Here is an 11662-nt window from a genome sequence, read left to right as displayed (position 1 = left end):
CATGTAGAGAGAAACAAAGTACATCATCTAGAGACAGTAACAGTGAATGAGTTTCTCATTCTCTCTAGAAGGTCAGAGAAACAGAGAAACATGGTTCTTGGGTTTCTCTCTAGAGTTCAAAACCATGACAAGACATGAAACTGGTTTTCAAGGAAGCCATCTCTTTAACTTCATCAATGGAAAAGGCCAACATCTCTACCATGGCGCCATTCATCAATTTTGCGCGAAAATGTTTACCTTTTACGCGAAAATATTCACCTTTCATCTGAAAATATTTTCCGAGATGCTTTTTCACGCGAAACAAACGTGCCCTTATTGTATACATTTTCATGAAATATATTTAATCCCCTCCCTCTTTAGAATAGGGAAATGTCATCAATTTTCTCTACTGCTTTAGAAAGCTAGCGAAACATCATAATATTATTTTGGTATTTAAATGTTTATTATACACTCAGCTCTAACCATCTAAAAATTAGATTGTCTACATGCAATCAGATCGCACGACTCTTGTCAAGCAATATATGGAAGAAGTTCATATAAAGTTAGACATCCTAAAATGTAGAATTAAGGTGCTTCTCTAAAATCTTTAGAAAATATATGGAAAGAGTTCATATAAATTTGACATGTAGAATTAAAGTCCACCTCTAAAATCCTTAGAAAAAGATTGTTTTGATGTCGGAAACATATCCACTTAATCATCTCGTCATTGAGATGTATAGATATGAAGAAAAACAGAGATTTTAACTCTTAAAAATAATACATTTTGCAATCCATTATCTGGACAGTCCATTTTCAAGATTTTCATGTGTTTATAGATCCGTTTGATTTGAACTATTTTTAAAATTCATTTTTATTTCTTTGATTGGTTGCTATTTTTTTAGTTCAATATTTTATAAATAGTAATAAATATAAATTCTTGTATCATCCTAAACAGGTTCGACACCAAAATTACATCTCATGACAAAGTTTGGAGGTGCATTTTGCTTTCATTGTTTAGGTCTCTTCCTATTTAAAACACCCTACACAATGTTTTTTTAAGGTTATCGCTAGGTCGAACAACTTATGACGATGTTTGCCTTGTTGAAAGTAAGAGCATTTGCAAGCGGCCATGCATGCATTGAAGTCATACATTATATAGAGTGCATATTCAAAAACGCCTTTTGTCAATCCAGATTAAGAGTCGGAGGGGACAGACTCGATTCCTCGATAAAAATATGAATCGGTCTCGGTTCCTCGACAAAACTATGAATCGGTCTCTTTTATAAATCACCTTGTTCTAACAAATAATTGGGCAAGAAAGTTAAGAAATTGTAACGAAATCGATTGAATGCCCCAATTCCCACCTTTGTTTTTTTTTTAAATTAAAATAACATTTAATATTTTTTAGACCGCTTGCCGAGAGAATCAATCCGGTCCAGCTCAGATCAATACAACCGATGACCAATCTAGCCACCCAATCCATGTAACTGCGCAAGTCATGAATAACCATGAAAGAATAAGCTATGGAGTAGAGACATTCTGCACATATGGTTTAGTAGAACGCGTTGTACTTGTACTAGTGTTTCCAAACCTAGATCAGTGGGGTGGATTGTCCACCCTACAGATCTAATATGTGTCAGATCTTTGGAACAGTGGTCAATTCGGTTTCAATAGGCAATCCAAAAAATATTAAAAAAATACAAATAAAAATAGAGATTTAGATGGTGGAGATTTAGGAAAGAGCTACCAAAACATAAGGTATGCTTAAAAAAATAGAAAAAAAAATACAAAAAATAAAAATTATAAATAATAAATAAAAGAGGGGCTTTCAAGGGGGTTCATGCTAGAACTAATATCATCTCAGAACCGATTTGATCCCACTCCAAATCAACGGTTTTCAATCCAGCTCACTAGATTTCGAAACATTGACTTGAACTGTATTAGAGACTAGCCTATCTACCATCCAATTAAAGGATGGGCAATATTGGAGACATAGATCGGCTTGGCGCCCCACAATCTCTCCAACACCCTTCATTTATCAATCGGGCTGGTCCCTACCATGGTTCACGTAGAACCATTTCTACTTGATCATCATAGGGTTGCTTATTGACTTGGGTCAACCTAACATTCTGGTGGGTTGACATGACCCAAGTCTAGGTCTCGACCTACCTAATGGACCCATTGGTAGGATCTAGTTCCACCTGATTTGGGTTGGATCTAGGTCTAGGTCTAGCCCAACCTTCTTGGGTTGGATCACTATGGTCATGGTCTCAGTCGATCCAACCTAAACTCAAGGTATATATATCAATGGGAAAAATGTTCAGTAAGTCAGCCGACTCATGTGCAGTTTCCTTACTAACTATATCTCACAGATGTATTTTCAATTCAAAATTTTAAAGTTCAATACTCTCAACCTTGATCTAAATTTAGCTTTTGTCTTTTTCAAAAAAATATAAATGCTAATTTGTAAATTATTTTCTTCACCATCCATTTTAACTTTTAGTCCAGGTAACATTTTCTGACATCCATCTTAAAAATAGATGTTAGATAGACAAGCGACCACACAATAATACGTGAGTCAGTTGACTGACTCACCAAAACCGTGTCAGTATCAATTAGTTCCAGTAATTAACAAATGTAGTTTTTGACCCAGACCGAACCGTGTCAGTATCAATTAGTTCCAGTAATTAATAAATGTAGTTTTTGACCCAGACCGAACCTTTATCGGCAGGTCAAATCCAAGTTCACTTGACATAGACCAAACTAGGCTCAGGTCTTACTTGGACCCTTGCAATTCCTGGACCTCGACTCAAATGGACCCTTGCAGTAGCCCACGTTAAGGGCCAATTCAAATATGGATGTCAGTAAATTTACAATCAAGTGGAACCGAATTGCAAAAGGTAGGGCCCCTCCCCACTAACTCACCCAAAAAAAAGTAGGGCAGATTTTCTCTTGTATAAAGCTACCGTACTGATGTCATATATTTGATCCAAACAGGCCTTTAAGGTCATCGAGAAAGCATTTGTAAGGTTCATAGGATCAATGAAAGAGAGCACAAAGGACATGGGGCAAAAAGAAATGTTCATCTAGGTACAAATCCAAAATAAAAAAATATCAAGCTAAAAAAATATCAAGCAACCATCAAAGTATGTACAAACAATAATTTCGGAGAACTTGGCCTTTGAACATTCATGCTATACAAACTCTATTTCATAGCCTAAAGCAACTACTTGTACACACATATGAAAACAAAGTTCCCCTTGTACAAATTTTCTCCTCAGGAGGTATAAGATACACGTGGAGTTAAAGAACAAATCAAAATTCAAAAGCTGTATTACTTAACAGAACAAGGAAGATCGAAAAACTATATAGCACAGGGAGTCAACTCTTCTCTTTCAAGGGCCGTGCTTCGAAACCCCCACCTGCCCTCTTCTCCAAAGAGTAAGGCATATATGTCCCAAGAATTTTATCCCACACAATAAAAAAAGGCTGGGAGAAGTTGTATTTGTTGCCATAGAGTTGGTGGTGTATGTCATGATAAGCAGTGTTGTTTTGGAAGAATATGTGGAATAGATTGCCCGGAAGCCATAGTCCACAATGATCATCAACAGTTTTGATGGTCGCAAAGGAGAAGAAGAAAATGGAGGCTCGAGGGGTCATACCAGATAGGAGGAAGGATAGAGCGCCTCCTACTGTGTCGAGAAGAAGACCTTCTAATGGGTGGTTGTACAGAGCCCCAAATGCATAGGGGACAACTAACCGATGATGTTGCGAATGGATATGGCGATATAGAAACTTGTTATGATGCATGTATCTATGAATGAAGTATTGCCAGGTATCCATAACCAACATGGCTATCAAGAACCACTTTGCGTACATGAAAAGGGAAGGCTGTGAAAATGAGGTGGTCTCTTCATTGGTGCTGGTAACCTGCACATGGATAAGATTGCCAACAGTGATTACAGTGATTGGTGCAATTAATCTCATGGGACTCAGATAATAAGCTTATGAAGGTGACAGAGCTTCAATTCACCGGTCTCCCACATGTATTTTGTTTCATCAAACACTCTAATGACCACTTTTTAGGCATCTATTTTAAAGGCATTATCAAACTTCGGAAAGAATTCAACATCCACAATATTCTTTCTTTTGTTGCGTAACACACACCACATTCACCATCCAAGATCCACAATATTCAAAATTCTTAGAAATACAAGAATCCACAATTATAAGTAATAAAAAAGATGCACAATTTACAATTCAGATTTACATATCAGCCAATTTGCGTGCACGAGAATACAATAATAATAAGCTCCAATCGACGACAAATGGATCTACCTCAGTTACAATGTCCGGATTATAAATCTCCATTTCATCAACTCTGCCTAAATATACACCATTTGGTCAAAATTTATTCATGCCTCTCTAATTTCAAACTATTGGTTAAATCAGCAATTGTTCAGTGGTGGAAATGTGGAGAGACAAAGAGGCAAAGGTGAAGATACATGGATATTCTCTCTTTTTCTTTTCCCACTAAGCAGGAAGATTGCATAGTACATATCAATAGAAGGCAAGGGGGGTCCAGATCCTATTGAACATAATTTTGTATGATTTTGTATTTGTAAATGTACAACGTCAACGTAACAAGGGATCCTAGGGAGGTCAAGATAGCAATTTGGGGTCAGCTCGTAACAGATTCAATGGAACTGAGACAGGGAAGTTTTCAGTGGAAGAAAAAAGTTGCTCTTGCTCCTTACCCAAAAGGAAAGAGATATTCCTCAGCCTTCTTCAGCGATCAAAAAATTTATTGCTTATATCTCCAGCCCTTTAATAGTCAAAAGGACTAGCACAATTTCTCGAGACTAGCAGATCTTTTGAGTTCTCAAGAGATCGGTGAGTGCATCAGAAAGATTTATGAGATTGCAGTCCTTAGTTCGAATTTGTGCAAGGACAGGGTATCTTTGGGTGGGGGGTTTGTTACCTTGACTGTATTATTTTTCCTAATCCTCTGGACATTGTCATTGAAAGAGCATAAGGTGATGATAGTTTCTAATTCCAGTGCAGAGAATAAGTATTGCTATACAAGAATGAGTATTGCTATACGTCTCACACTCGAAGTGAGATTTCATGGCCCCCGGCTCTTCTTCAAGACCTCAAAGTCCACTTGAGTTTTATCACATCAAGCAACTAATAACACACTGCCATACTAGTTGTTTCTAATCCAGTTTACCACAAGGAAACAGACAGTGGGAATGGTTCTGAATTACTTTAGAAGCATACAAGTAAGACTGGTAGCATATATGCATGACACAATGAACAGTTGATTTGTTTACTAAGGTTATGACTGGTTAAAACTCCATAAATTTTAGGAAAAGGCATCTTACTCACAGTAACTACATGCTTTGTTGAATTTGGAGGGGGATGAGTGCAATGCATCTAAACTAACTAAATCCTCAGGAACTGTACCATTTTAAGTCTCATCAAATAAAGGGCAGCATTTGTCCCAACCATAGTCCGTCCATCATTTTGCTTTAGTGAAATGACTTATTTCTAGACTTTGTAATTCTCCCCCAACCTAAAGACCAGTAATTAAACGCCTCGACTCAGGCTTTGACTTGTCAGGGTCCCAAGCTCGAGTCAGCCACCGACCCACTCAAGTCAATCATCCGACTCAGCTGACTCCAGAGAAAGTACGCCGAGGTTCCAACTTCCAAGAAATGGTGAGACTCACCAAGTGTTAATGTTTTCCATCTGGAACCTGCCCATCAGTGAGTCAAGTCACTAAGGCAGTCCGAGACCGAGTCGCCATTTAGAGGCATTGTTATCATGGATGTGCAACATAAACTTGACCATATCACTTTTGGATTTAAAAGGGTTATCTTGGTTATGTGAATATTAAATCCTGAAATGGGCCAAAAAAAATCGGTGAATATTAAGTTAATGATGATTCTTCTGTGATACTTTTCGTCTTTTATCAATGTGATCCTTCCATTGAGATACAAAACAAAGCATACAACCGAACGAATCCATAATACTTCTCCCAACATGTGTCTGTCACAACACCAGATTGAGTTTTGACACCTATAAAGACCAACCATTCCAAAATTTGCTTTGAGGTCATGGTGGTAGCACCACTTGTGACTCAGCTACCAGTCTCGGTTTCCATTCCTACCACCGCTAACCCCTTTGGAAAACTACTAACGGTTTCAAGAAATTGCTAACCCACTACTAACAATTAACGTTCAAAAAAAAAAAAAAAAACCAACCAATCAAAAGCAGACACATGTTTAGGAAAGAGATTCATAGTGGAAGTATAAATAATTTATGGGAGGTGGAGAGATTAACTTAAAAGAAGGGATAAGTTATCCTAAATTTTTGCCAATTTCTTTTTTTCAATCTAATAATAACCAAGAAGAAATTTATCTCCTTTTCTCCATCTACTGAGTGAATGTGACTTGAAAAACAGGAAGTCACATAACTGCCCCCATCTGATTTTTTCTTGCTTCCTTTTTTTTTTTCTTGCAGAGTTGTAGGGCAGTTTTTCTCTTCTCTGTCCGTTTGTTCTATGAGTGGTTCCCATGCATTGCATGGGCGACAGACTAGCAGAATAATATCTAGCTCAATGATAAAACTCCTTTTTTTATTTTTAAGAGGTAAGCCTCATTAATATTGTGTGAGAGGTTTATCTCGATTTAGGTCTTATGTACTCTCCCTGGAAATCCTAGTTATGAGTTGAAAGGGACTCAGGGCAACCCAGACAGATTTGACAAACTTCTGAAAAGAATAAATCAATCAAGAAAAACAAAAAGATCCATTGTACAAGATTTCAGATTGAAGAAAATTAAAGTAAGCATCCTAGAAACACCGCCAAAAATATATAGCATTCAGTGAAGAATCATGCTCAAATAAATAGAACTTTATCCTATGAATCTCAAGTATCAGCAAGCAAATATGCAAAGCCTTTGCAATATCAATTCACAAAATTCAAGATGCCAAACCAGAAAAAGTCAAAAGTTAACTCCCAACGGGACCTCATATAAGTCTCTAGGTCTTAAAACTTCATAAGATGAGTAGCTTGAATTAGTTTTGGCCATCAAAAGTGTTTACTAGCTAATAATTTGGACAGAACTACCTCATTATGGACAAGGGAAATCATCCTGCCCGTGTGCATTCCATTCCAACATCCCATTGTTTGTTGATGTCATCAAGGCAAATGCCAACTAAATCATCATCATCATCAAAGCCTTTTTCCAACTAATTGGGGTCAGCTACATGAATCTTGATCCATCATACTACTCTATTAAGTGTCATACCCTTAGTGAGACCATAAGTCCTCATATCTTTTGTCACTACTTCCAACCATGTCTTTTTTGGCCTACCCATTGCCATTTTTAAGCCTTCCACTTGAACTAATGCGCACCTCCTAACATGTGTTGTACTATGTATGCGCCACACATGGTTAGCCCACTTAAGTCTACTTTTTTCCATCTTATCTTCTATTAGTGTCACACCTAAATTTTCCCAAATGTATTCATTTCAAATTCTATCCCTTCTTAAAAGCTTTTAAAAAAACTGAAGTTGGCAACAGTACTTGAGTTGTTGCATAAAGGTAAAAACCCTTGACATAAAAAGTTTTTTCAAATTTTACTTAACGATATCTAACAACATTATGTTACCTTGTTTCAAATATCTAATAACATTACATGAACCTTAGATTCTTCACATTAAGGCATTAGATTTCCAAACAACATACCCATTACACTTAGCTCTAGCATTCACCATAGGTCTGACAGTATAAGCGATAACATTCATAGAAGTGTCATTAACTCATTCCTCAAATTCTTTGATGACCAAAACTAACAAAAGAGAGATGGTACTCACTCAACAATGTTAATTGCATCACATGCATTCAAGAAGATATAGGGAGAAGAGGAAAACAAATAAAAAGATATTCCCCCCCCTTTTTTATTTTTGAATGATAAACAAAGATAATCATATTATTAAGTACTATCAATTTGAACTTCCATCATGCATAAGGCGGACCCAATTTGGCGACAACGTTCCTTTCTTCCTACAGACCAACATTGCAGAACATTCTGACTAGATGGTTCAACCTAGAGTAAATCCAGTGCACAATCCCTGATTGCTCTAGCCAAACCCTTCTTCCTATTTGTAAAGACATGGTGCAACATGCATGGTTTACGTAAATGTCCTTTTAAGGTTCGTCTTATGTCACTTAGAGAGGCTCTATTATGTCTAGGGATAGTAAAGAGCATCTAAGTTGGTGATGTCAAAGTTCTCCTTCAACCCCCCTTGCATCATGTAGTACTTTAATCAAGAGGCACATGACCTCTGTCACATGCAATTAACTTCCATCAGGCCATTAACTTCCATCTGGACTTGCTAGTGGCATACCAAACTATTTCCAACTACAAGGTCCACAAATGCTAAGAGAGAATTATGGCTATCTATCATTACAAATCAAGTTTTCCTTCCAAAGTTTAGGAATGATTCAAGTTTGAAAAAAATATTTTTCACATTTTTCCTTTCATATTTTTTGCACAAATCAAGTTTGGAGATTTTTTTTTTTATCTCAATGGGTACATCCGTCCATATACAAGGAGTTGTTCTGAGCATGAATATGTCAAATATGACTAAAATATTCTTGGGTCACATGCTCTGGATTAAAATGTAAAAGTGTGAGATCAGATATTTGCAAATTCAAGGATCTTATTGTCCTAGAGGGTCATTATTGATTGTATGGTTGCCTTCAATTCTCTATGGTATTGTGTGGAGCCTTGAAGGTATTTCCATAGGGAAGTGGCTCCTTTCTATTCATAAACCCATGACTTATTGGGGGCATAAGAGAAAATGAGAATGTCCAACCCTGCTACAAGAGATTGCTCAATTTACTTACAACCCCATGTGAGACCATCTTACATGGGATAAGAACCGATCTGTATCTATGGTGGGAGATAGATGTTTTTTTTTTGGATAATTTGTGGGACAAGTGTGGAATTCCGAACTTGAAATTTAAACACACTTCTTCACCTGAAAAGTAATTTCTTTTTTTATCATACACAGAAAAATATTCTTTGATAGAGGGAAAATAAATTAGAAACATGGGGTGTACAATACCCTCCTAATTTGCACACAAACACCAACAACCACAATACAGTTTCCAGTATCTAGAACCTATGCTGAAACTTGCACTATCCTCACCAGTGTTTAAAAAGTCGCTGATCTGTCTCAGGATTTGTCCAAGTCTCACCAGATCGGGACCAGTGATTCCAGACCAAAAGAGATCATGTTTTTCATAATTTTTTTTTTTTCTTACTAAAATTTCACCTGTTTGACTCAGGCTCCCCTGAGTAGGACTGGGGAACTCAGGATCAGGACCCTGGCGTGTCCCTACCCAAGTCAGAATAAAGCACTAGTCCTCACCATATCCTCCGTGGCACTTTCCATTAGTATTCCAATTTTATTCCATGAGAATTCAATTTTCCTCATTCCTTAAAACCAAATTCATCCAGCATAGGGATGAATATACTTGCAGAAAACCAGGGTAAACTAGAAGCTATGAAGAGGGCATTTAAGTGGATTGAGTGACGGAAAGAAAGAAATTTCCACAGATTAAACATAATCAATAACCAGAAAACTTCTCCTCAGCAGAAAATTCATCAAACATAGCAAATTCAATGGACATGATCACATACTGATCCTCATGATTCATTCTTTCTTCGATAAGTCACCCCTAAAATTGTGTAGATCACTTCAGAACATGCAACTCAATTTCAGGTTTGTTCCCAACCAACCACTTCAATCGAATAATCATATTATTATGGACACGGTTTCTAGGCAGCGAGCCCGCATAGTGCAGAAATGCGGGCTTGGCAATAAATATATTTTTTAAATATAATTTGATCCTAATTTTTAGAGACTATATAATCTTTAACATGGAGATCATGAACATAAAAAAAAAAACAAAATGAAAACAAAAAATAATAATTATATTACAAAAACATTTGGACCGTTAGTTACAATTGTTTTTACACCTATTTGCATCCATTTTAAGATGAATGCTTTATAACTCTGGACCACATATTGTAGAAATACGGTCCAGCCTTCATGAAACAATTTTCCTGTTATTATATTTCTGAAAAATAAAAACATCAGAGTTACCATAAAGATAAAATTCTCCAAAACATCGAAAAAAGACCACATCATGGGGTTGTTTGCAAAATTTCTAAAATGGTAAAAAGAAACTCCCCAAAAAATTTCCCCAGAGACTCTGCATTACAAAATCTATTAGTTTCTCGGTAAAATAAAAAATAACCCACAAGTCTTTTCTAGAGGAAAAGATGAATTGCTTGAGATAATCAGACATGAAAACACAAAATTCAGATAAACAAATCACGCTGATAGTATCAATTCTGACAGGGATGATCATGATGACAACCAAAACGTTGACACAACTTTGCAAAATTCGTAACTTATAAATAATAATAATAATAATAATAATAAGATGAAAATTTCCCCAAATTTTGACAATAATTAACATATTAGATCAATTAAATGAAACCCGCAAACTGAAAATTCCAAGAAAGGGAAAAAAAAAAAACCATTCAACGTACCATGAACAAGGAAAGTGCCACAAGAGCCTGGATAGATTGCTGGAGAAGAACCCCTTTGACGACTGTCCCCTTGGAAACCAAATTCTTTATTTCCTCATCTTTTCTTGAATGCATACGATAATTGTCGAATCTATTCAATGAAAAATAAATCCCAGAATAAACCCAATAAACCAATATGGGCATAAAAGTACCCAGTACCTCATCAGAGACCATTCCACCCATATCGCTGGAATTACAGAGAAAACCCACCAGAGATTTTCTATCTGGTTTTCTTGAACCAGGTTATTTCGGTCCTAAAATTGACTGTTTTTCACAGGATATGAGGCCAAATCAGTGGAACCGATTAATTGGGCTAACCGGTTTCTTTTTCTAAGCCAGTAAAATCAGATTGAAACTAAACCAGAAACCTCCCTCTCTCTCTCTCTCTCTCTCTCTCTCTCTCTCTCTCTCTCTCTCTCTCTCTCTCGCTCTCTCTCTCTCTCTCTCTCTCTCTCTCTCTCTCTCTCTGGAGGAAACAAGCAAAACAACAAAAGGGTTAATGAGTTTTCTGAACCCAAAAAGGGGTGCACGGGTTTCTTCCTCTCTCTCTCTAGAAGGTCGAGGAGAAACCAGAGAAACACGCAGACAGGTCTACTAGGTTCCTCTGTCTAGAATATAAAGGACAGACCATTAGAAGGCTTGAAACTGGATGAGAAACTGGCTTTCTAGGAAGCCATTGTTTGACTTCATCAACAGATGGCAACTTCTGCACCATGGCGGCGATTCCTTCACCTCCTTTTTTTGTCTCCCTGAACACTTTCTCTCTCTACATTTAGAGAGAGAAACCAACTACCTCGTCAAGAGAGAAAATAAAGTACTTGTTGTAGATGACCGAAGAAAAGGGGTATTTCAGTAATATACTCAGGTTTTCGGCTGAATTTCAATATACGATTAGAAACTTTCGGAGAATTTCGGGCGATATTTCGAGAGTTTACTTCCCAGTAATCCTTTTCTGAACTGAAAAAGACCGAAAAGGACCGGAACCAAAGCATTTGACCATGGAATGGATA

At 36.9% G+C, this 11662-nt stretch overlaps 1 protein-coding gene across 1 annotated transcript; it reads right to left on the bottom strand.

The window, feature by feature from the left end:
• Positions 1-3142: 3142 nt before the first annotated feature.
• On the bottom strand, positions 3143-11365 carry SBH2 (sphingoid base hydroxylase 2). The gene is made up of 2 exons (XM_006827144.4): positions 10614-11365; positions 3143-3909 (listed from the first exon to the last, which is right to left on the bottom strand). The coding sequence occupies exons 1-2, from the start codon at positions 10833-10835 to the stop codon at positions 3361-3363; spliced, it is 771 nt and encodes a 256-aa protein (XP_006827207.1). The 5' UTR covers positions 10836-11365; the 3' UTR covers positions 3143-3360.
• Positions 11366-11662: the final 297 nt, after the last annotated feature.

Source organism: Amborella trichopoda, chromosome 4 (genome assembly GCF_054954075.1).
Source record: "Amborella trichopoda isolate Santa Cruz 75 chromosome 4, AtrichopodaSantaCruz75HAP2 v2.0, whole genome shotgun sequence".
Lineage (NCBI taxonomy): Eukaryota > Viridiplantae > Streptophyta > Magnoliopsida > Amborellales > Amborellaceae > Amborella > Amborella trichopoda.
The sequence above is the reverse complement of the archived record's forward strand: the minus strand, read 5'-3'. Positions and strand labels throughout refer to the sequence as shown.

Excerpts from the sequence above, each read along its gene's own strand:
- SBH2 (XM_006827144.4), bottom strand. The coding sequence starts at position 10,835 with ATGGGTGGAATGGTCTCTGATGAGGTACTGGGTACTTTTATGCCCATA. Across the intron at positions 3,910-10,613 it reads TGGCACTTTCCTTGTTCATG|GTTACCAGCACCAATGAAGA; the intron begins GTACGTTGAATG and ends ATCCATGTGCAG.